We start from the raw sequence: 26,361 nt of genomic DNA, 5'->3' as shown, positions 1-26,361 counted from the left end.
GGAATATGAGAAGGTGATCTGGCCTGAGGCATTAAACCTCCCTGAGGGACCAGAGAGATCCAGGTAAAGTCCCAGTGCCATCTAACATACATCGTAAATAATAACAATGGTTATTATTATTAAAATTATTACTATTATTCCTGTGGCTCGTGGTCAATGCCACTCTGTTTTATCTTTCCAGTTAAACTGCACACTGTTGTAAATAGGGCAGGGACTACATTTCATAGCTCATGACTGTCTAAGGCAGCTACAAAAGAGTGGAAATTTCTGAAATTCACATCAGAAGATCACAAAGTCTCATCTTTGTCACTTTGATCTTCCGATCTATTTCTTCATTCATAAAATGGAAATGCATTCACTACCTATTTTCTGCTCCATTGCCTTCTTAAACCCTTTTTTTATAGTGTGCAGCAAATGTAAAGAAAGATCCATAAATTGTTACCAAATGGACACCATGTAACCTCCTCCACTCAAGCCAAGAAGGAGAAAATTGGCAGCTCTCACAAAGCCCGTAACAGTGTATGTCTACCACCTCCTTTATATGTCCTAAAATTTCTACCTTGAGGTGTGATGAGTTGCCTTTCCAAACTTCTGGGATTCTATTACTTGGTCTTTAACTTTTATAATCGTAATTACCCTCTCTGATCATGCCTTGCTCCCAGTTGATCCTTTGCAGAAACTCAGGCTGATGGTCTCAGGAAACAAAATGCAGTGAGTCTCAGAATGCTTTCCTTGTTTTTCCTTTTTTTCATGAATAGTCAAACCAGCCATCTCAGAAATAGTTTGGATGACTTGTTTGTATATGTTCCTTTACCCTTAGGCACTTTGGCAGTCTGCTACTTTCCACCTTCTTAGGATCTATTCTTTTTTTAAACTTTTTATGATAGTGTTGTAATTAATGTTATTAGTTATTAATATTATTTTACTTTCAAGCAAGATAAATACCTTAAGTTCCTTGGGGACTGGGTCTTTTTAGTTGTAAAGTCCCATACATGATTAGAGAGCTTATCTTTTAGAGATGATTTGAATTTTCCTGTTCCTAGATTTTCCTTCAACCTAAAAATATTTTTTTCAATAGTCATTAACCTAAAACTATAAAGGAAACAACAGAAAACTCTGGAAATGGATGTAGGAATATTACTTGGTGTCATTTGCTGTCATTGTCAGAAATGCCTGGCCTCGTGTACTGTTGCTCATCTGCTCACAATTAGATACTTCAGGTCCTTGGGATCTGCAAGTACCTGGGAAGTTGCTAAGCCCGAGAAAAGGGAGCATTTCATCATCTCAATTTCAGAGCTAGACCATTTTGAGAGGCTCTAAATGACTTTGGCTCTTCTCCCTAGCCTGAAGGAGACGTTGAGCATCTGATAGAATAAGAAAAGAGAGGAGAAGATTGAATTCTTCAACAAATCCCCAATATCAGAACCTCTACAAGATAATAGTCATTGTTGTCCTTGAGCTGATTCGAAGGTCCCCGTCCGTCCCTGTGCCCTGCCACTTGTAGATGCTGGGGGCCTGTGTTAGAGTCGCTTTGCTGCCCGTTGTTTGATAAATCACTCGTGTTCTTTTCTTAGGTTCCCTGCTGTAAAGAAGAAATTTATGGCTGAGCTCAAAGAATTACGGCACAAAGAACAGAGCCCATATGTTGTTCAAAGCATCATCAGTTTGATCATGGGGATGAAGTTCTTTCGAATTAAGATGTACCCGGTGGAGGACTTCGAGGCCTCTCTCCAGTTTATGCAGGTACTGTCCTGGGCAGGAGAACCAAGGGGCTGTCAGCGTGAGCATCTTCATTCCTCACAGCGACGAACCTGGACTGTGAGAACCCATTCACTTGCCCACGTGGAAAAAAGTCCTGCACTTTTCCCTGAATAATTCATAAAGGGCTTCATCACCAAGTAATAGAGTTTCAGGCACATACTTTCATTTTTAAACTCATATCACCTTTGGAGTAGGGTGTACATTGGAATCTTATTTATAGATTTTTTTTTTCTCTTTTTTACCCATCGGCTGCATATTCTGTCAGTAAAATGTAGCTGATTTTTTACTTTTTAAGATCCATAACATTGAGTTGGTGATGTTAACATTTCTAGGCATTCAGAACTTTAAGTAATGAGATCTTTTTTGTTCATACTATAAAAAGGAATCAATTTTTAAAAACTCAACTAAACCATAGAGGTTTAGGTGTCTAGGACACAGTGTTCACCATTATGTACTAAGAAAAGAATTATTGCTAATGAGGATTTCCCAGAATACACAGCCCTATTAGTTTTGTGTGTGTGTATGTGTGTGTGTGTTGTTTTGTTTTGTTTTGGCCATGTGGCAGGCATGTGGGATCTTAGTTCCCCAACCAGGGATCGAACTGACGTCCCCTGCATTGGAAGCGCAGACTCTTAACCACTGGACCACCAGGGAAGTCCCCACAGCTCTATCAGATTTTATAAAACTTTAGTATCTAGAGGGATTTTTTTTCTAATGCTGCCGTGGATTAGATTTAGTGAGGATCTTAATAAAGAGTTTAGATACAGGGGTTATGAGTATAGTACCGCTTCCTACCCACTAGGACGGCCATAAGCAAAAAGACGCACAACAGCAAGTTATCTGTTGGTGAGATTGTAGAGAAGTTGGAACTCTCATACACTGCTGGTGGGAATGTAAAGTAGCACAGCAGCTTTTGAAAACAGTTTGACAGTTCCTGAAATTTTTGTTTTTTATTTTTATTATTTATTTATTTACTTACTGTCTGTATTGGGTCTTTGTTGCTGCGTGTGGGCTTTCACTAGTTGTGGCAAGCAGGGGCTTCTCACTGTGGTGGCTTCTCTTGTTGCAGAGCACGGACTCTAGGCACACGGGCTTCAGTGGTTGCAGCACGTAGGCTCAGTAGTTGTGGCACAAGGGCCCTAGGGCATGTGAGCTTTGATTGTGGCACGCAGGCTCAGTAATTGTGGCTCGCAGGCTGTAGAGCACAGGCCCAGTAGTTGTGGTTCACGGGCTTAGTTGCTCCACGGCATGTGGAATCTTCCCATACCAGGGATCGAATCTGTGTCCCCTGCCCTGGCAGGAAGATTCTTTTTTTTTAAATTTTATTTATTTATTATTTTGGGGGAGGTACATCAAGTTCAATCATCTGTTTTTATACACATATCCCCGTATTCCCTCCCTCCCTTGACTCCCCTCCCACCCTCCCTCTGGCAGGAAGATTCTTAACCAACCACTGCACCACCAGGGAAGTCCCTCCTGGAATGTTTAAATCTAGAATTACTGTATAATCCAGTAATTCCAATTCTAGGTATGTTTTACAAGAGAAATGAAAATATATGTCCACACAAAAACTTGAATGCAAATGTTCACAGCAGCATTATTCATAACAGCAAAAGTCCAGGATAGACACATCCATAGAGACAGACAGTAGATTAGTTGTGTTGGGCTGGAGGAGGGGGGGCATGGATAGGGAAGGGTGGGGACGCCTGCTAACAGGTGCAAAGTTTCTTTCCAAGTTAATGAAAAGGTTCTAAATTTGATCATGGTGAAAAATGTACAATTGTGAATATACTAAAAGCTATCAAATTGTATGCTTTATAAGGGTGAATTGCATGGTATGTATAAACTGTATCCCCATAAACCTGTTTGAAAAAAAAAAGAATATAGGCTCTATATCAAACTTCTTGGGTTTGAATTCAAGCTTCAGCACTTGCCAGCTCTGTGACCTTGGACAAGTCACACTTAACCCGTCGCAGATGGGTTACCTTCTCTGCAGAGTGGTGATAATACCACTAACTTTGGAAAGAGGCTCTGAGCATCCTTGGCACGTGGTAAGGACTCAGAAAATGCTGACTATTTTTCTCTTTTTCTCATGCTAATGATTTTGTTATCTACGTACTTGAATGATGATTTGAGATGGTATTTATATGCATACGCAAAATAATGTGAGGAAAGGGCCACAATTCTGGGAAACCATGAAGCTCCACTCTGTATTGGGAAAACTCTCAAAGACGTCCCATGCTGGCAGTGCCGAAATTGGGCTGATGTCTTCATGTGATATTGATCTACTAGGAACTTGAGTAACTGTTGTTGGCGATAGTCCCAACGTGGACTGAAAATAAGAGGTAATAGCTGATATAGGTATTAAAGTGTCATCATAAACATGTGTAGCCTTGGATTTTGCCATGAAAACAACACCTAAAAAAAGACCACAGTAAGTTACTACCCAAAAGGCCAGGAAGGGGAAAGGGGCTGGCAGAATTCTGGACAGGCCAACTCTTCTAACAGGTTATTCTCTGGGCAACCAGAATACGCTTTCGTAGACAGGAGTCCACAGGCAGAGACATCTCTGCTTGAGGAACGGTTCCAAAGGTTTCCTTGTCCGAGGTGGGGAAAGGAAGCGTTCCAGACTTGCTCATGAAACTATCTGAATAATAAACACCTAAAATGTCAGGGCTAACAAGTAAACAGCTCTGTGCCCAGGGCTGTTAGGGCCTAAAATAAGTTGAATGTCTTCTGCCTCTCTTCCCATGTTTACCTTCTTTGGGGATCTGTGTTCGTGGGTTAATCAAGGACCTGGGCCCCCCACACAGTAGGTAGTCAACAGAAATTTGTTGTAAATGAGTGACTAAATGAACCAACAGGTAAATCAGTGGGTGGATATCTGCTTGCTGGTTATAGATGCATTGTCCTTTCACCAAAGGACAAGGTGATTTTCAGTGATTTTGAGATAGAAGCTAGGGGGAGAGTGAGAAAACCAGCTTTGTAAAATGTCGTTGAAGGGTATTTTGAACTTCAATATAAATGCTTGAATCCAGTGATTTTTTTAAATAGATCATGGAATATGCTGTGCTGTTGGGTGTGATTGACTTAAGATCTGTTTACTTAAATTTGTTTACATACATTTTCTGTGCACATTTTAATCTTTCTCCCTCTCTTTACTCTGTTTCTATTTCCTAGGAATGTGCCCATTACTTCCTCGAGGTCAAAGACAAAGATATCAAGCATGCCTTGGCTGGACTTTTTGTTGAAATTCTTGTTCCAGTTGCTGCTGTGAGTTACATTTTCATTTTTAAGAACGTCTTCAAATTGGATTAGAGAATCAACCATTTCATGAATATGATATTAACATGCATCTCTATTTCAGGCTGTTAAAAATGAAGTAAACGTGCCGTGCCTCAGAAACTTTGTTGAAAGCCTATATGATACCACGCTGGAACTTTCTTCTCGAAAGAAGCATTCCTTGGTTGGTAACTCTGAGATGATTCAAAACACAAAACTGCAGAGGCTAAAATTCCTAGGATGAAATCTATTTGAGAGTCATAAGGGTTCTACAGATGGGAGAATTACCTCCAGCTTCCTCAAAGAGAGGTAGCATTTCAAAATTTAGAGCTCGCACCTAGTACTGACCATGACTGAATTGTGGCAACATAAGGAAATTAGACCTTGCCCCCTCAAGGACCCTTCTAGTCCCAAAGATTCCACTGTTTATTTTCAGAATTGGTTTAACTTAATTTTTATTTTCACTTCTGAGTATTTTTTCCAACCTGAAGGCTAAAGATGATAACAGCATCTTTAGTTTCTCTTCTCAATCCCCAGGAATCTTCACTGGCTAATTCCCATCCTGATATTCAGAATCAAAATGGAACCAGGCAGGAAAGGGGGTTGGGACACAGATAGTTGGCCATTGGAAAGATTCTCTGAAGGCTGAGAGATCAGTTTTGGGGAATGCTTTTGTACTGAAGGGCAACATAGAAGAGTCTTTTCCATTACCACAACTTTTTCCCTCCGTGGTAGATAAAGCTCTGGTTTATGAATAGCAGGTGATAGACCAGTGACAACTGTGATAGTAGGGAGGCAGCAGGTTGCTTAGGTAGCTGGTTTCTAGCATTGTTTATGCTCATCTTTTATATACACGTATAAATTTATTTATTGGCTGCGTTGGGTCTTCATTGCTGCACATGGGCTTTCTCTAGTTGTGGCGGGTGGGGGCTACTCTTTGTTGAGGTGCGCGGGCTTCTCGTTGCAGTGGCTTCTCTTGTTGCGGAGCACAGGCTCTAGGTGTGTAGGCTTCAGTAGTTGTGAAACATGGGCTCAGTAGTTGTGGCTTGCAGGCTCTAGAGCACAGGCTCAGTAGTTGTGGTGCATGGGCTTAGTTGCTCCGCGGCATGTGGGATCTTCCCAGACCAGGGCTCGAACCCATGTCCCCTGCATGGGCAGGTGGATTTTTAACCCCTGCGCCACCAGGGAAGCCCTGTTTATGCTAATCTTTGAAGTATGAGCATCACCCACCATTATTTGAGCAAATATTCAGAGTTGCTTTGTTGGGAGTGGTGACAAATTTGCTCATCTAAGTGCAGTCTGTGGTCAATGTGACTGGTTGTATTTTTGTCTTTAAATTACCAGCTGGAATTAGAATTGCACTCAATGGCAGTAGTAGTTCAAAGTCAGTTTAAAACTAAGTTAATTTTAAAAAAGTTAGTGGATTGTTAAGCACTGAATCTCATTGTGGCAACAGAGCTTTCCTAATTCAAGTTAATGGATGAGACAGTTACATTTTTGTTTCAGTCTTCGCTCGTCCTAATTTTGGGGGGAGCCATAAAAGTGCGTGTTTTGTCTGGTTCAGCAAAATGGTGGTAGGTTCTGCACATATATTGTTTGGGTGGCCACTCACAAGCTCCTCTGTCTTCTCCAGTTGCTGTGGGAAACCTGCCCAGTCAGGCAGGAAAAGCACAGTAGCACCTCTGTTTATTCGGTCGTAAGCAAATTCCTCCTGCGGTTAAATTTGTCTTGGTGGAGTTTACCAATGCAATAACATTTCTTTTAGGAATCTTCCTTAATTACAGGAAGATTGCATGCAAAAGAAAATATATACACCTACCTCTAAGACAGGGACAAACTAGTAGATGTTTATGAGCAAAAAAGCCAGTAACATTTTCAGAATCAACGTGCCTTCCTGCTTTTTTCCTGAAGATTGAGAGTGATCTACGATGGTCTGCTTTTAAAATTCATAAGTGAAGACTAAATCAGTGAATCAGATTTCCACTCATGATCCATGAAACTCACTCTACCCTCTACATCCTCTAGAGTATTCCATCCCCGTCATCCTCAGAAAGCATTTGCAAAATGCCCACCTCTACACAGCACCCATTGGGCCTGGGTGTGTTGCAGAGCGTCGTGTTTATTCTGGCCTGCACAGCACACAGAGGGAGATGTACGGGTGGCGGTTCCAGAGAGCCTGTGTTACCTGGTTGGTTGAAATATACATCATCCTGTGACCTCATCTTCTTTCTCCACAGGCCCTGTACCCCCTGGTGACCTGTCTGCTCTGCGTCAGCCAGAAGCAGCTGTTTCTGAACAGGTGGCACGTTTTCCTCAGCAACTGCTTGTCCAACCTTAAAGTTAGTATTTGTCAGCTCAAAATATGCATGAGTATGTGGGATTCTGAGAGTGACTCCTGATGCCTCTGGGGGAAATGATCCTATACTATTGAAATAGTGAAAGAAGTTAATAAGAGTTTTCCTTATTAAATAGAGTCAGTTTTAGGAGGTGGCTGGGGATAAGAGAAATCATGTCAGATTTGGGGGGGATATCTTTTCTTTTTAAAAATTAAAAAAATTTTCTTGTTGAAGTATAGTTGACTTACAGTGTTGTAGAATCTTGTCTAAGAGGGATCACTTTAGAAGCTTTTTTTAAAAAAAGAATATTAATTGTTTGGCTGTGTCAGGTCTTAGTTGCAGGGGATCTTTGTTGCAACCTGCGGGATCTTTAGTTGTGGCATGCGGGATTTTAGTGGTAGCATGTGGGAGGTAGTTCCCTGACCAGGGATGGAACACGGGCCCCCTGCATTGGGAGCGCAGAGTCTTAGCCACTGGACCACCAGGGAAGTCCCTAAGAAGGATCACTCTAAAGGTAGAATTAAATGCCCCTTTATATGCATCTGTGGTCACAGTTTATCTAAATGATTAAAAAAAGAGAGGACACACTTCACTGGCAGAAGCTCACCTAAACCTCCTCCAGCCTTTCTCTAACCCCCTCCAGGCTAGGAAAATATTTGGGGGGGGAAATGTTCCATTTTGTGGGAGGATTGACCTAGTAACAGAGAACACTTATTTCCTGTCCCTCTTATTTGTGAGTATTTGAAGGTGTTCTATTAAAGTCACAGTTAGTCCTAAGCATTTACTGAACAGTGGCTGTTCAGGTGTTGGGTGATGTGAGGAACCAGTCATGGTGCCTGAATCTGAGGAACCCGTGGTTAAAACAGCTGTAGTGGTCAGCTTGAAAACTGGCTTTATAGCTTTTAATGTGGTGAACATATTTTAAGTTTTAGGGACCTGCTGGTAGAACACAACGAAATGAACCCTGTTTCTAATATGTGCAAATAGTACATGTTTTCCACAGGTGTTCTCAGTTGTGTCCAAAGATGCTGAATTCCTTTTACAAGTTTAATACTTGCTTCTTTAGAATTTTTGAAATGCACTTAGTTATAAAATCCTGTATGTGCTTATACATGTTGCCTTGTCTTTTTTGTTCTAAGACGCTTTGATTTGGTGAAGTGGTTAAGATTAATTATATTATTTTGGCATTTACCATAATGAGACAATAATCTGCACTGGGGCTGTTTTAAGCACCAGCTATGTACTGGCTCTAAAAGCTGATTGTGAAATCCAAGATTAGAATCATTTATTTTCTTCAGATGGGCAGGGAAATATAATAGCAGTGGATATAGAATTAAGCTTTTAAGAATTCTGGAAAACAAAATGCTTTTCAGGGTATCAACTATTATGTAATGGCCATTTTCGGATGTTTTATTCAAGGATTTATCCATCTGTCATACCCCTCAAACACACAACCCAGTGTCATTGTTGTTGTTAAATTGGTCCACTTTTAAGTTATTCAGTTATTCCAGTTAAACGTTTTTTTTTTCCTTCTACATTTTATACAAAGAGAAAAAGTACATTTTGTTCAAAACAAAACAAGAAATGATTAAGAATGTTCATTTTTCTGTATATATTATGCTAAATGTGTTTGTGATGAATTTTAGTTAGACTCAAAATAGTGTTTTGCATGACAATTTAATGTTGTGGCCAAAAAGACCAAAATGTTTTGTGTCCAGGGTTGCTTTTGAAATACAGCAGCATAATCTTACTTTGAACTTAATTGCTTTACACTTAGAATATTGTTTGAAGGTCTGGTCAAAGCCCACCAAGAAGACTTAATGACAGGGTTACACACGGCCCTTGAGAGAAGAAGGACTGCAGGCTGATGGCATTTCCCTGTGCAAGCATTTCAAGCGTCAGGGTTTCTCAAAGGGAAAGGGAGTAAGATCGGAAAGAGTAGAGGTGCTAGGGAAGGTGCTGGAAGTGGGAAAGATAGGGAAGGCAGTTATATAAAAACTAGATCTAGGGTCCCTGTTCTCAAGGAACTTGGCGTTTCACTGGGGGATATGTAATGAAGTTTCAAAATTTGTGATGCAGACCAGGAGGGATGTAGAAGTTGGGAGTAGAAAAATACCTGTGTCATTTCTAGAAGTCTGATAATCCATGAAGCATGAAAGAAGTAGTTATTAGGCAGGGGAAAGGCAATGATGTCTCACTTCATGGAAAATAAATTGTTGGAATTCACTTCCTCAAGGGTAAAAGATACAGAAAGATCCTTGATGAGATTTAATTGGAATAAAATTGTATCACACATATTTCAAACTAAACCCAGCAGGGATTAAATGGGACCATTTAAAAATGTCATAAATACACAGAAAACCTTCCAAACCTCCTCAGGAGTCTTCAACAGCAAAGAAATACCTGAGGAAAAGCTAACATGGCTTCAGGAATACACTTTGTCTTGAATGGCGTCTGTATTTTGTGGAATTTAGAGCCAACCATATCATTTCAGAAAGGACCACCAAGCTGGCTCTTTCCTCTGGTCACCATCCCTTTTTCCCTGCACCCCCTCCCCGCCTTGTCTCCACATTCCCGGTGTGTGCTCAAGTATAAGGAGCCCAGTGTTTGAACCCTGCACATCGAACTTGGTAGCCACCTTGGATGTGTCCTGCAGGGGAAAGTCATCAAGGTGGCAGCATGACATAGAGCAGAATAGAAGTGTGTGTGAGTGTGAAAAATCTGCTTTCAAAGTAAACAAGCTCTCAGATTCAGAGCTCATTTAACGTCCGTGCCCTGGTTTATCCTCAGCGCCAGTCTATTAGAAGCAGGCTGCTTTGGTAGCACAGATGTGAAGTCTTTATTTACACTTGTGAACTCGGTCAACCATGTATTAGCGATATACCCTTGTAAAGTGGTGAGAAATTTACAGCACTTTTCACCACAACCTTGACATCCTTCAGGAACTCCTGGTCAGTGGTGACCAATACTTTTTTCTTCTATGTATTTTATGTCAGAATCTGAACATATTGAGCTATTTTAAAATGCTATGTTCCCTTCATATCTGCCATAATAGATCTAATTCTGAAAAAGAGAAATATATATATATATTTATTATTTACTTATTTATTTATTTTTGGCTGCATTGGGTCTTTGTTGCTATGCACAGGGTTTCTCTAGTTGCGGCGAGCAGGGGCTACTCTTCCTTGTGGTGCGAGGGCTTCTCATTGCAGTGGCTTCTCTTGTTGCAGAGCATGGGCTCTAGGTTTCAGTAATTGTAGCACAGTGGCTCAGTAATTGTGGCTTGTGGGCTCTAGAGCACAGACTTGGTAGTTGTGGCACACGGGCTTAGTTGCTCCGCAGCATGTGGGATCTTCCCAGACCAGGGCTTGAACCGATGTCCCCTGCAGCGGCAGGCGGATTCTTAACCTCTGCGCCACCAGGGAAGACCGAGAAATATATTTTAAAAACTTAATAGTACTTTTATTTTTTGTCATGAATCCCCATTTTTTAATAGTTCTTTTAAAATGTCATAATTATTAATTGTTCATAGTAAGTATGTGTAAGTTTCTTATCCTCAAAAATAGATATAATTGGGAGAATCTTTAAATTTCCTTTTTCTTACAGTAATGAATATAGTACCAGTGAGGTCTTGATTATAAAAACAAAAAACGAAACCTCAAAAGTTAAGAAATCTATTTACTGTGTAATTAATAACAACAATTAGGTCTCATTAATTTAAGATCTATTATGAGCCAGGCCAGCAGTAGGACCTTAACATACATGTCATGGATTTTCATGACAATGTCACAGGCTGCATTGACCTCCCCCTATGCTTTCATGATATTATATGTTTTTCTAAAAATTTTGCTCAGATAGCAATATTGAAGGTATATCATCTGAAGGTTAGACATGAGCTTAGCTTCATATTCCTGGAAACCAAAGGACAGAATTAAAAAGGATTCTTCTTTTGTCTCAGCCACTATTTGAGCTAGGACTTGAATCCATTCACTTAGTCAATTGTCAACAAGTCTTCACCAGAAATGTACCAGGTGCTGGGAATAAGGGATGAATGAGATAGTAACACTCTTCTGTCTCTTGGACCTTGTAATTTAGTGGAGGAGACAGACAGGAAACAAGTAAACAGATGAGGGAAAAACTTCAGATAGTGATAACTGCTATGAAGAAAATCAAATAGGATATGATGATAGAAAATTACATATTCAGGAGGTGCAGGGAGGGGGAGGGGACAAGGAAGGTCTTTTGATTTCCAGTAAGACTCTCAAAAAAAGTTTGGTTGCTGTAAATTTTTTTGATGAAACTTGTTTTTTGCAATTAATATATATTTGTGTGATAATCACAGAGAAGTTCAAGGAGTGCTTTTTCTTCTCCTATAATAGTGAGGGTATTAATGACTATTTTATAAGGGGAGGCATTAACATATTAAGGGTTGCACGGTCATTGCCTGAATGCATGAAAGTGTATAGTACATTTAAAACAACTAATGTCCTCTTTGTAAATATCAAATTTAAATGGTGCAATATTACCTATTTAAAATATTAATTTTCAAGAAGTAGTTATTCTGCTTTAATATTAACCATATTTCTATAAACTTGAGAAAATCTCATCTATGTTTCAGATCTGTCAAAGGCACATTTCAAAGTGCAATTTATAAATTCTAACAGTGCACATAAATTGTCTGAAAATCGGTGATCAGGTGACAGGTGTATTACTTTCTATGAATGCCTTATTTATTCAACCAATGAATGGAAAAGTAATTTCTGTAAATTGTTGGCCCAGTAATTTCAGAGGTTATCCTAAACTATAGCACATATGTTATTTGGATAATACAGTCATCAAAAAGACTGAATTATGATCAAAGTAAATTGATTTGGGTATCAAAAGGAAATGCCAAAAAGAAGGAAGGTATTGACTGTGATATGCGAGGAACTATTAGAAAGAAATAGGTTTGTGCCAGTCACTTTAGGTGCAAAAGAAATCCAGGAGAGTTTTGAGTATAACAAGATCAAAAGACTAAAATTGTTTCTCAATCTGTTATCAATAGATCTTTACCTCTGTATGCATGAGGATCTCTAAGGAAGTCTGTCACAAATACAACTTGCTGAAACCTACCTCCAGAGATTCTGGTTTCGAATGTCTGAGGTGCAGCCAAGGAATTTGCATATTTATGAGAAGCCCAGGTGACTGGGTGCAGGTGGTTAGCTGATGGATCATGGGAAACATTGGTCTGTCCAATGACCCTGTCACCAGCCAAGTTATCAGTGAATTCAGTGCGCCCTACGTGTTCCTGTTAACACTAAATTGCTTTAACTAAATCAAAAGCACAACTTAAAGAAGGTGGTTATAGTGTTAGACAGGCTGACGTGTCACGTGAAGTGTGTTGGTGACCAGCACTGAGATGAGATGCAGGAGTCCGGGGAAGATCCACTCTGAAACCTACTAGTTTCTTGAACAGTTTTATCAATGTAACCTCAGAGCTGATATAAATACATTGTTGGTTAATTAATTAATTGAAAAGCATATTACAATGGAAGAATAATCTTTCCATCTTGGAGTAGGGATCTTTGGCACAGAAAGTCAGTGGTTTGAGACATACAATAAAAGTGTCAGTATCCTGAGACTATGTATCAAGACCATGTTGTTAGCTGCTGTTGACATACAGAGACAATGAGGAAAAAGTCCTGTTTGCAAGTAGAGTACAACCTAGTCGGAGCCAGTAGCATATATGAGTGGCCGCCATACACTGGTTCCACTGAAGTGGAAACATTCCTGTTCGGAAGACACCAGGGCCCAATTGTCTAGGTTCAGATGCTGGTTCTGCCACTTATTAGCCTCACTGGGCCTTGATTTCCACATCTGTAAAAGGATACAGTAGCAATATCTGCTTTGTTGGTTGTTCTGAGAGTTAAAAAGAGTTCATATGTTCGACTTTGATTACAACGCCTGATATAGTGTCTTATAATACATACATTCCAGTCTCTGAGAAAAGTCTTCACTGGAGCAGAAGTCATTTCCTATCCCAGCTGTCATTAACTGGCTTGAAGCCTTGAGCCAGTGGTTTGGCTTCTCTCAGTGACAGAATTCCCCAATTGATGTCATGATCTATGAAAGTACTTCAGAAATAGGAAAATGCCATACAAGTGTAAGATGTTTAGTAGTAACGTATCATGTTGGTTAGCTTCAGCTATGTATGCCTTTTGTACAGTTTTATATAAAGAAATTTTGCTTATCCATCAAGTTATTCAGCTACTACCCACAGTTTGCTTTTTTAAAAAAAAATTTGATATTTACTGATAACCTGCTGTATGGCAGTCCCTGAGGGCACAGAGATGAACAAACCAAAATTTCTGGAGGTCACAGTCTGGTAGGAAACATACAGGTAAAGGGATAGAACAACGTTCTAGAAGACAGAGAGCAGGAGCACTTGGTAATCTCTCTGGGGTGGAGGAAGGAGTGGAGGGGCAGGGGAATGTACCAGAGGAGTGACACCTAATGAATCTTGCTGGGGAGTAGGAATTTTCCAAGTAGAACAAGGGTAGGGAGGCATTCCAGGCATTCAGTGAACTGCAGACGGGATGTTAGGCACAGAGTGCGCTGGAGGTGGAGGCAGGAGGTGGTGATGGGGGAGCCAGGTCACCAAAGGCCCCTCATGCATCACATCATGGAATTTGGATGTTGTCCAAGAGGTGATTCGAAGCCAGTTTAGTACTTTAAATGCAGGGAAGTAAACGATCACATTTGCAGTTTAAGAATATCTGATAGTGCCGAGAATGGAAGAGAAGGCAAATCACTTTAGGAGGGAACTGCAGTGATCAGTGATATCATCTGGAAATGCTAAAAATCAGTTACCAGTACAGGATCCATGGGTAAAACAACATAAAAACTTAAGTCAGCCCCTTTTCAGTCTCTATGGGAGCAAAAATAGCCAATCTCAAACATATTCTTAAGAGTGAAAGGACATCAGTTACAACAAGATGCACCAAAAAGGTAATTGTGGGTAGGAGGACAGGAAAAAAGTATAACAGAAGTTGAAGTTAAACAGAAGACAGTAATATGAATCATTTGAACTCGAGATCTTAGTTAAGCTCCTAAATGAAAATTAGATGTTACTTGCCCTACCTGGTCACGGTTCACAATGTGAGATAAGGCACAAGAGAGAATTTTGAATGACACACTATGCAAATATCAATATAAAATACTTATATATACACTAATAAAGGGCAATTCACAAAGGAGGAGACATTCCCACTAGAATGGATGCTCCGTGAAGTCAGGGACTACATATCCTTTGTTTGCTGCTGTATCTGTGTCTTGTACATAATAATTACTATGCACAGGAACAGTGCTAAATTCCCTCTGCGCGCTAATTCTTTTAGTTCTCCTAACACTTCTAGGAGGGAGGGAGGATTAGCATCTGCATTTCACAGACAGGGAGAATCAGGCTCAGAGAGATTACAGAGGTTCCCTGAGGTTGGCCACACTGCTGATAAATTGCAGAGCAAGGATGGATTTAAATCCAGGCAGTGTGTGTCCAGAGTCTGCTTTTAACCCCTGTCTAAGCACATCACAGACATTTGCTGATCTGGAGTGATTGGAGGAAGGATAATTAGAATTCCTGAAATTTTTAAATGATGGAATATTTTAAATGCAACTTTACTAGTTTAGTAGTTTATTAAAGTTCTTTATGTAACCAAGACAGTCAACAAATTATAAGATGTATCACTTATTTTACTAGCAGACAAAAAAAACTTTTATGTATGAATGTATGCTTCTAAAAAGTTGGGGCTTTTTTTCCCCTGGAGCTAGGAAAGTAGTTATAAAGTTTATTTAGAAGAATAAATATGCAGGAATATCTGGGAAAACCCTAAAAATAGAAAAAAAAAAAAAAGAAAAAGTGGTGGAAGGTAGGCCATACTGGGTAGTAAAACACATCATAAAGCCTCAAAATTGAAATAATGTGTTTTATCATTTTTTATTTACTTATTTATTTAGATTAATAGAAGCAAAAAATCCAGAATGAGACCAAAATGCATGTAGAAGTTAAGAATTTCATAATAATGATCACACCAGGAAGTTATTTTAAAACTACTTAGGCATAAGAAGTCTGTCTTCCCTAAATCTAAAAAACTACTGCCTGCAGTCTTTTCCACAGAATTTATTTATGTGACTCATCTTTATTCAGCAAGTAGCTTAAAGGTAAACTTATCCTAGATTAGATCTAAACAGTTATGAATTCTTCAAAAATCAGGACCTGGATTATCTACACTAAGAATAGAACAGCAAAAACGGTTATGACAAGACTAATAAATGATTAGGAAGAGAAGTAACATAAAAGCAAAAGACCTATAAGAAAGTTAAGAGTGACGTTTGAAGACTGTTTAGCAAACATGGATTGATCCCCTGCAGGGTGGCAGGAATTCTAATAGATGTTTGGGTGAATAATGCCCCTCACTTTCAGAGAACCCACCTTCATGTGGGAGCTGAGGTCTATGCAAGACCACAAGTAAAGAGTTGAAAGCCTATGTTCGATGTTTGTATGAGGGTCAGTGGACGCTCAGGAGGGAATCATTTGTTTTAATGGGATGGGATTTGGGATGTTGGGGAGGAACAGAGAGCCTACACAGAGCAGGGAACCCTCAAGTAGGCTGTGAAAGAGTGGGGTTCACCTGGTAGAAATGAAGGGCATGGGGAGGGTAGGAGACCCACTCCTGATGCAGAGGTGGAATGCACATGGCCTCGCTAGAGTTTGGGGAGCTCATGGGAGAAAAACAGCATGGGCGGCATCCTTCACTGGTAGGTTAGAGCCAGATCCTGTCTGGTCAGGTCCGCCGTGCCAAGAAGTGTTAGCTTGATGCCAAAGGCATCAGGAAAACTACCCCATCTGTGACGTTTAAATAGAAAGGATTATAATCAGTGCAAGATTGCGAGGGTACCAATTTAGGGAGACTGTTTAGGAGGTGACTGCAGCATCCCAGGAGATGGTGCAGGAAGCCTGAACCGTAACAGGAAGTGGGAATGGAGAAGATGCCAAATTCAAGACATATTTTGTACATGAAATCTATAAAATCAGTTGAAGGGATGGAGTGAGAGTCAGAAAGGAAGGAATGAGGGTGATGTCCCTCCGAGGACAAAATCCATTCCCTCCCTCTGGCCTCTTTGCTGCAGCCTGGAAGTGGGCAGCTGCACCCCGGCTGGCCTCCCTGCTCTGCTCCATGCTCTGCTCGTCTCACGTGGTCTCCTTGAGCTGTGTGGCTTCCTGTCACCATCCTGAGAAGCCTGGTCCCCTTATTTAGTATGACACGTAGGGTCCTTCGTGTGACCCCTGCCTTCCTCTCAAGCCTCATCGGCCGCTGCTCCTTCACCCGGCCCTACGCCCTGGGCTGCAGACCATCCCCGGCTTCCAAAACACGACCCCTCTTCACCAGTTCTCTTAGCTTTTTCGTGCTATGGGCTCTGCAAAAACTCTTCGCTCCCCATAATTTGGGTTTCTAGTGTCGAGCATGGTACCTGGCCCAGTGTAGCCACTCGAATGTGTGTTGAAAGAACAAATGAGTAAATGAATGGATTAAAGTTCATCTGAGTCTTCGTCTGCCCCTGGAAACCTTTCCTGGCCCCAGTCCCTGAGTTTGCCATAGGTCGTCCTTCTTTCCATCCTCTTATCTCCTGTCCCTGCCAGGTTTTCATTGTGTCTGTGAGTTGACTGTTTATTATCCATCTCCCAACACCCCCCACCCCCCATAGATTATGAACATCTTAGAGAAAAAGGATTAATTTTTGTTTTTGGTCACGCGGCACACAGGATCTTAGTTCCTCCGACCAGGGATCGAACCCGTGCCCCCTGCCCTGGAAGCATGGAATTCTAACCACTGGACCGCCAGGGAAGTCTCCCAAAAGGATTAACTTTTATCTCTATATCCCAGTGCTTAGTATATATTAGTCTCAGTAGATGTTGCAGGGTAATTAGATGGGAGGTGAGGAGTTTGGGAAATCAAAGCAATAACAGTGTTCATAAGGGCATAATCAGCAATAGAAAGAACAGACTGATTCTCTTCTTGGCGCCAGGGGCTGCGGTTGCCGACGGCTGGAGCAAGGAGGCAACCTCCAGTATTCACCTTGGAAAGGAGAGAAAGACTGACTTCCCCTAGAACTGCTCAGTCCCTCCCTCTTGGCTATTTGGATCCCTCCTCATAGATTATTTACGCATTGGGCACCAGGAGGCAGATACGCCGTAAGTCCCAGGTGATGCAGTGTACCTGGTAGGCACCCTGCCACCCACCTGGGGCCCTCCATTTCCAGGGATTCAGAAAAGAATAATCTCCATACAATACCATTTAATCTGCAATCTTGTATCTTGGTTTCTGTTGTAGAATAAAGACCCCAAGATGGCTCGAGTTGCACTGGAATCTCTGTACAGGTTACTTTGGGTTTACATGATTCGAATTAAATGTGAAAGCAACACAGCTACTCAGAGGTAAGGAGCTGGCTTGGGTTAATGGTAACCATGTCACCCAGCCAATGCGGAGAGTGTTTTGTTTCATTGACGCCTACACTAACCAAACTAGAAGCTGCTCAGAGCTGACAGCTTCTAAAAGATCTAAGTCCTCTGGACATCTTCAGGCATTCCTTAGACATTGGCTCAGCAGCTGTTATAGAAACTCCAGCCTCTACCAGGATTGCCGAGTTCTGTGTCAGGGCTACATTTGCCACTGTAACAAAGGAAATGGCTGTAATTTTCCAACTGCCCTCAGGTTTCCAGAAGATCTTTTCATAGAGTAATTATGCTAATGGAAAAGAGATGAAGTGGTTTGTTTTCCTTTCCTCAGTTCTCCCTGATACTTAGATAAGATGAAGCATCTGCCACTTTCCCTTAAAGTACTGGAGCTCAGCCAATCTTGCTTGTTTTCTCTTTTTCTCCCCTTATCTTTCAGCCGTCTTATAACCATCATCACAACACTTTTCCCCAAAGGGTCCCGTGGTGTGGTGCCGAGGGATATGCCTCTGAACATCTTTGTGAAAATCATCCAGTTCATTGCCCAGGTAAGGGAGACGCTCCTGGCACTGAGAGTCTTCTCATTGCCTTTAAGCAGCCACCTCCTTCACATGAAGTACTGAAAGATGAAGGGTCTAAAATAATATCTTAACATGTACAGACTTTTCAGAATGGTTTTTCAAGCGTTGTCATACACAGCTTTTTTTTTTTTTTTTGCTTCAAAACAAATTATGACATGGCATGCCAAGTGTTTTCAGTATTTGACAAATGAAGGAACTGAGAAACAGGGTTTAAGTGACTCATCGAAGGTCACAGAGCCTATTAGTAAGAGGGTCTCTTGACTCCTAGTCCCTGTTTTTTCCTGCTTGTCTGCTCTAGATTTTGCAAGTCAGGAGGAAGCTGAGTCTGATATTTGGAGGAAATCAGAAGGTGACAGTTTAGTGAACTTGGAGGAGCACATCATAAATGCTCTAACTTTCACCCTGTGGAAAAGAAGAATGTAACAGGAGTAATTAGCCTTTATCAAGCGCTTATCCTTTGCCAAGAACTGTTCTAAGCACTTTACACATACTGTTTTACTTAAGAACTGGGTCCAGAAATATTAAACATTTAGTGTTAGTTTACTATTTTGACCCAAGACTTTGACTTTTAAAACACTTTGTGTGTAAATGGTCTTACTCCAACTTTGGCTTCCTTGTGATTTACAGAGAAGCATGACAATTATTCCAGTCCAGCCTCTGTCATGAACCAGCTCTGTACCCCAAAGAAGTCATAGAACATCTTTATTCTCAGTGGCTTTATCTATAAAATATGGATGAAAATGTTTGCCCAGTATCCCTCAGAATGTTATGTGGATAAAGGGAAATAATAGGCATGAAAATACTGTTGAAGTGCAATTGATATTGATGTAAAGATGTGAAGTTTAATTGCTACTTCACAGACTGTTTAATATATGATATCTCTCTGTGTGTTTAGTACAAGGAGATGTCTCTGTAATATTTGTACTTAGGGAAAGGACATTACTTGCTTTGCAGGCGGATGAATTAACGGAATTTTTCTACATGTGGTTATCATGTGGCTGAGAATATGCTTTGATTATTCTGGAATATGTTGTATAAAATGAACGTGACGTATTTTAGCAGTCACTGTCTCAAATTATTAGAATCTGGCTTAAAAGTTCTCATTTAAGTAACTTCTTTGTTGATTATTCATTTCACTTGCAGGATTGTCTGTTGTAATATTAGCCAAGAGATTGAAAATGTTAGAGAAGAGAAGAGAATGGTCATTTTGCAGTGGAATCCTTTTTTTTTTTAAGAAATTTTATTGAGATATAATTGACATACAATAAACTGCATGTATTTAAATTTAAAGTGTACAATTTCATATTTTTTTTCTTATTGGTAGTGTATATATGGCAATCCCAATCTCCCAAGTCATCCCACCCCAACCTGCAGTGGTATTCTTCAAAATATTTTTTTTTTTTTATTTTTTTGGGGGTACACCAGGTTCAATCATCTGTTCCCATACACATATCCCCGTATTCCCTCCCTTCCTTGACTCCCCCCCCCCTCGAGTCCCCCCCTCAAAATATCTTTTGAACTGAGTTTCAAGACGTTGTCAGCATTTGCAGGACAAGCAGGAAGAGTTTGTACTGTGTAGAAGCCCAGATACTCAGAGCGTTTTGGGTTTTGATTTTTTGGTTTTTAGTTATTAATCATGCTGTGCTTTAGGGCCTAATTGCATATATTATATAATGAAAGCATCTCCACATGCCCCATGTAAACAGGAGCAGCTCCAGTAAAGGTTCAGATGGACATGGTTTTCCTTCAGGGATTCTCTGTGATGCAGAAAACTAAGCGGTAACCTTCTTCTTTCAGAAGCCACCCATTTGGTGCATGTGACAAAAACAGACATTTTCATGTTGAATTAGTATAACACTTTGTTTTGTTTTCTCTTTTTCACTATAGGAACGTTTAGATTTTGCAATGAAAGAAATCATTTTTGATTTTCTTTGTGTGGGAAAACCAGCAAAAGCTTTCAGTCTCAATCCAGAGGTAAGAACAACCCTTTAGTGTGTATCAACAGAAGCCTGCCTTTGCTTTGCAACCTTGGGGAATGGGGTGAAGGTCATGTTCTCCTCCAAGAAGTCTTCTGTTGGTTTCTGTCCATGTTATTTAGCTAAAATAGTACAGATGGTAGACTTTCAGAAGTAAGATTTTGGGGTGAATAGCATTAGAATAATGAAAGATTGATGTCCTACCGTAGTCTGTTCTTGTAGAAAGGAGTAAACCGTGCCCCCAAAAGGTAATCTGTCACTATAAGTCTGGTTGCTTACTTTAGAAAAGTCAATACTTATCACTATTTTGATGCAGATTAGCAAGTTGAGGAGTATTGAGAAGTGAAGAAACAAGAATAAATACATGCAATGATAAAATACTAAAATCTAGTGAAATTAAACAAGTAATGTATGTATATTTGATTCTGTGGCAATGTCACAATTCAAGGGCCAGACAGATCATGGAAATGAGTGTATAGTAGGTATGATGTACCTTGTGGCGGGGTGGGGTGGGGGTGGGGGGAGCCTATGCAAATGAGAAGCACATGCAATTTTCAGCTTCTAAAAAGACCATTGGGGGACTACCCTGGCGGTCCAGTGGTTAGGACTCTGCACCTTCACTGCCCAGGGCCCAGGTTCAATCCCTGGTTGGGGAACTAAGATCTCTCAAGTTGCGCCACATGGCCAAAAATAAATAAGACTGTTGGCCAAGAGAAATAGGTCCATTAAGCTGCCTCTTTGCAGCCTTTGCCCTGTAAGATTGTGGAGAGAACACTAACCCAGAAGTCAGCAGAGTTGGGTTTCCCACTTGCCACAGGCTCTGCCACCTTTACTAGCTATAAGACACTGACCTCTCTGAACTTCAGCTTTATTACCAGTAAAAGGGACAAAATGCTTTTCTCGATGACCTCGCAGAATCATTGTGATGTTACAAATTCATAAGCAAAAAAAGAAAGAAATGGCACACCATAAAACAGTTTTTTAAAAGGTCGTTCCTGTCATCACTGTGATACTGTCTGGCTCCTTCATTCTGTCGGTGAGGAAGGAGACCCAGAGCCCAGGGGCTCAGAACAGGCAGCGGATTAGCAGCAGAGAGAAACCAGGTCTCTCTGCATCCTCATGCCTCTTCCCTCCACACCCTGCATTCTCTGCTTGGTGCGAAGCTTGCCATGTATGTAGGGACAGCCCAGCAAGCCCCCAAGTGGGAGTTTCTGTCTGGTGTTTAATAACATCACAGGCTTCTGAAATGGCTGCAGCAAGGGTCAGTGGGCCAACGGGAGGGGGACAAAGCCAGTGCAAATTCAGGGCATTTTGGCTGGAATGAGGCCCATGGCCCAGTGACTAAAGAGTCTTCTCTTGCCTGGGAACAATGGCTCCAAGCCTTTCAATGGATAAAAGATAGTCTTTCTATAGATCTATTTTTTTTTTTTTTTGGCACACGGGCTTAGTTGCTCCGCAGCATGTGGGATCTTCCTGGAGCTGGGATCAAACCCGTGACCTCTGCATTGGTAGGCAGATTCTTAACCACTGCGCCACCTAGGAAGCCCAAAAGATAGTCTTTTTAATAAATGGTGCTAAACAATTGGACGTCCACTTGCAAAATAATGAACTTCAAACCATAATTTCCCCTATCGGCAAAAATTAACTCGAAATGAATCATAAGGCTAAATGTGAAATCCAACATCATAAATCTTCCAGAAAAAGACATAAGATAAAACCTTTGTGACCTTTAGGTAGGCAAAAATTTCTTAGGATACGAAAAACATAAATTACAAAAGAAAAAGTTGATACATTGAACATCATCAAAATAAAAAGTATGCACATTAAGAGATAATGTTAATAAAATATAGAGCCACAGATTGGGAGAAAATATTTGCACAACACATGCTAACAAGCTCTTCTATCCAGAATATATAAAGAACTCACAACTCAATAACACCATTTTTTAAATGGGCAAAATGAAGAGCCTCTTTACCAAAGAAGAGATGCAAATGACCAATAAACCCATGAAAAGATGTTCAACGTCATTAGGGAGATGCAAGTTAAAATCGCAGTGAGATGTGCTGAGAATACAGAGCAATTGGAACTTTATACTATTTTAGTGAAAATGCAACATGGCACAACCACTTCAGAAAGAAGTTTGGCAACTTCTTATAAGGTTAAACATATACTTGGCATATGATCCAGCAGTTCTACCCCAAGGTCTTTAACCAAGAGAAATTAAAACATATGTCCACAAAGGTTGGTATGAACATTTATAACACCTCTATTCATGACCACTAAAAACAGGAAAGCACCTCTTGTTCAATAGCTGATGAATGTCTAAACAACTTGTGAATCATCAATACAATGGAATAGTATTCAGCCATAAAAAGAACAAGCTACTGATGTTGCAACACCTCAGAAGCATTAAGCTAAGTGAAAGAAGCAAGACACAAAAGGTTGTATCTGTTTGCTTATGTTTATATCGCATTCTGGAAAAGGTAAAATTATAGGCAGAAATTAGACACTGATTGTCAGGTGCTGGGCTTGGAGGAGAGAACTTTGTGAGGTGGTGGAAATATTTTATATCTTGACTGTGATGATAGTTACCTGACTATATATGTTTCTCAAAATTCAAAGAACTGTACAACCAAAAGGAGTGTATTTTACTACATGTGAACTATATCTCAATAAACTTGACTTCAGTAGCAAAAAAGTCGAGATTCTAGCCTACAATATATATGTGCCAGTGGTAACTTTTCAGGCATTAATCCTCACCATAGCCATATATGGTCAGTAGGTATTATTATTCTCATTCTACAGAAAGGCAGCTGACACTTGGACTTGGAAAAGTTAAGTAATTTCTCAAGACCAGACAGATAATAGAAGGAGAGAGATGATGCAGAGCTATATATAACAAAAGAAGAAGTTGTTTTTGAAATTAAGTTAAATGTATATTTCCCAAACTATCCCAACTTACTTCTGCTTTAGTGTTATGCAGAGAAAAGGAAAACCAAGAGAACTGGCAAGGATGGCTCATAAATTGGATAATCCACTTGTAGATAATCAAGGCGTGATCATTTACGTCAGTTCACAGCCATCCTGTTGGTACTGCATCTCCTGAATTGAACATCGTATTGCCTCATCCCCAAAGTTGCTGTGTCTTGAAAAAAAAAAAATCCACGCACCTAGAAAACATTTCATGAAAGAACTACTAAAATAAATGAGGGAATTAATGGACTTTACTATATGGTTAATTTTTTTTATTGAGGTGTAGTTGTTTTGCAATGTTGTTAGTTTCTACTGTACAGAGAAGTAGAAGTTCCCTGTGCTATACAGCGGGTTCTCATTAGTTATTTATTTTATACATATTAGTGTTTATATGTCAATCCCAATCTCCCAATTCGTCCCACCACCACCCTCCCCGCCTTGGTGTCTATACGTTTGTTCTCTATGTCTGTGTCATTTTTTAAAATGAGTACTCTTTCATTTGAGAAAATGGAGAAAGAATATTACTGAAGAGCCTAAAATCATAAAATACACATTGGAATGGTTATGAATGGGCCAGAGAAATGTTTACCACATCCTGATTGAAATACCTCTACTCCTTGAAGTTTGAGTAAATAGTTTTAAACTAGAAGTTGCTATTACTTCATGTTGTAAGATGTAATCATGTACTATAGAATAAGTGATCCGGGCAAACCCGACCTGGACGTTAGCTTCCCACTTACCAGTTATGTGGCCCTCAGTTTCCTTGCCTCAAAAATGGGACTAATCATACCTTCCTTGCATGGCTATTTTAAAGATGAGATTTAATGAGCAGTTCTGGATATATTTTAAGAACTCAAATTGTAATTAGATTATCATTGTTAATGCTGGTAATTATTTTCTGTATTAGGTAGCTGTCTACTTAGGGAAGTTATTACTTGATGTGGTTTGAAAATATGAGTGTAAATGTTTACACATAGCTGTTTAAGGAAGTACAGATGTTTTAGAATCTCCTGACCTTTTAAGATTATTGCTGCTTGGAGCAACTGTCTTACTGAGTCATCTTTGAAAGCCAATATTATGCCTTACCTGAGCCTGGGAAAGATAATGATCTGGCCCAGAATGACATTTCTTCTTATAAGTTTATGTGTTTTTATCAGTAACAGGTTCTGTGGCTTTGAATTCTTTAAATTTATTTTCAAACTTGCCAGCCTTTGTGAACCAGAAGTCAACAACCTGTGATTCAGAGCAGACGACTTTTATTTTTGTGACTCACATTTGGAACTCCTATTTGTTTTCATTCAGTCTTTGTGAATTAACACGTCTCCTCCCAGGAGACAGAAGAGACTTTGGCTGATCTCAGTTTACCTTAGTTGCAGCTGCTTCAGAGGGGGACTGCCTATCCCTTGGAGGGGCATCCAGGATCCCCCAAACAGAATGAGTCTGACCATCTCAAACATACCCTCCAAGATTGGTGAAAATCTTCCCAGTTGTTTTCTTGTGATGCAGCAACGAGGAGTGTCAGAAACTTAATTTTATTTTCTTAGGTTTGGCCTAAACCCTTTGAAATGACTTTCCCATACTAATCTAGATGGCAAGTCATGCTTAACTTCTCTGAAAGACTGATGGTTTAATTTCATGACAATGATTGGGTTTTGCTGTCTATCATGAACATATTGTCTCTTACAGAGAATGAACATTGGTTTACGGGCATTCTTGGTCATAGCTGATAGCTTGCAGCAGAAAGATGGGGAGCCTCCCATGCCGGTTACCGGAGCTGTTCTCCCTTCAGGAAACACATTGAGGGTGAAGAAAACATATCTGAGTAAAACATTAACTGAAGAGGAAGCCAAAATGATAGGTGAGTTTCAAAGATGTGTTTGCGCTGGGCCTTATCAAGCCTTTAAAATGACCAGTAGACACTTACCCTTAGTGAGATACATTTTTAAAAACTCTTCATGAAAGTAGCTGATGAGACATTCCAACATTAATTGTTTTGATTCATGCCATGGTTTGTTTTACTGCCCTTTAAGCTTTTTGGAACTTCCTGGTAAACATTTTGCCATTTAAATGTTAGATTTTTATCTGTGGTCTTTTCAAACTTCTAATATTGATTATCTGCCATTTACAGTAAATTTCTAAGACATCTGTGTCCTTTGGTAGATAATCCTGTTTATAAAGCAATCATATAAATATTTTCATTCATGTATTATTTCCTTCATTCATTTTTATAGTTGCTTTTGTTTGTTTGTTTTTTCTTCAGTAAACGTAGTTTAATCTGTGTTTTAAACATGCTACATCCCATACATACCAGGGTATATTGTGAGTTTAGCCTACATGAGATTGTTTTCTTTTTAATTTAACTATCTTATCCCAGAGGTGATTTTTTGCATTTGTTTCTTTTTTACTGAGTTCCTGAATTTAGAAATCTACTGCAAACTTGTTAAGATACTTTCTGGATTCTGAAGACCTGGAGGAAACATATGAGGAAACTTTTTCCTTTAAAATATATATCTTTAGTTATGCAGTGCTTAAATGAGTTCAAAAAGATTTAATACATGAGAAATAACCATTAATAATTATTTCATTGAAGTGCAAATTTTAAATGCAAAGCAGTTTGCTTTACATTTGTATTATGTACATAAATATATAAAATGCATATACATATGTGAAATACATATTCTGTACACATTTGTCTTCCACTCTATTAATGAGACTGATAAAAACAATATAGCTAAAATACATTTCCCTTTGTTTAAAAATTTATGATATGAAGTCATTTTGTTGCTTTTACTAGAAAAAAACCCACCCATATATTTCAGAGAATAATATAAAGTTATTAAAATTCTCACCTTAAATGATAATTATCTTTTATTCACATAATCATTCATGATGGTGAATTTTTTTATACTAACTAGAAACATAAAAATTCCAGCATGGAACTTTCTGCTTCCTTATTTATTTTA

General features: G+C 39.7%; 1 protein-coding gene across 7 annotated transcripts in view; it reads left to right on the top strand.

Annotated features, from left to right (window-relative positions):
* FRY (FRY microtubule binding protein) overlaps nucleotides 1-26,361 on the top strand; it is a 307,260-nt gene that overhangs the window by 165,244 nt on the left and 115,655 nt on the right. For all 7 annotated transcript variants that reach the window (XR_009049071.1, XM_057707897.1, XM_057707896.1 and 4 more), the window contains exons 8-15: nucleotides 1,575-1,743; nucleotides 4,942-5,034; nucleotides 5,129-5,227; nucleotides 7,281-7,382; nucleotides 17,747-17,850; nucleotides 18,308-18,416; nucleotides 20,337-20,423; nucleotides 25,085-25,256. Coding sequence is in view for 6 of the 7 variants with exons in the window: in XM_057707897.1 (XP_057563880.1) it covers nucleotides 1,575-1,743; nucleotides 4,942-5,034; nucleotides 5,129-5,227; nucleotides 7,281-7,382; nucleotides 17,747-17,850; nucleotides 18,308-18,416; nucleotides 20,337-20,423; nucleotides 25,085-25,256 (935 nt within the window). In the remaining variant the exon portion in view is untranslated. The remainder of the gene's footprint in view (nucleotides 1-1,574; nucleotides 1,744-4,941; nucleotides 5,035-5,128; nucleotides 5,228-7,280; nucleotides 7,383-17,746; nucleotides 17,851-18,307; nucleotides 18,417-20,336; nucleotides 20,424-25,084; nucleotides 25,257-26,361) is intronic.

This window comes from Hippopotamus amphibius, chromosome 14 (genome assembly GCF_030028045.1).
Source record: "Hippopotamus amphibius kiboko isolate mHipAmp2 chromosome 14, mHipAmp2.hap2, whole genome shotgun sequence".
NCBI classification, from domain to species: domain Eukaryota; kingdom Metazoa; phylum Chordata; class Mammalia; order Artiodactyla; family Hippopotamidae; genus Hippopotamus; species Hippopotamus amphibius.
Note: the sequence above shows the minus strand (reverse complement) of the source record. Positions and strands in the feature narration are given on the sequence as shown.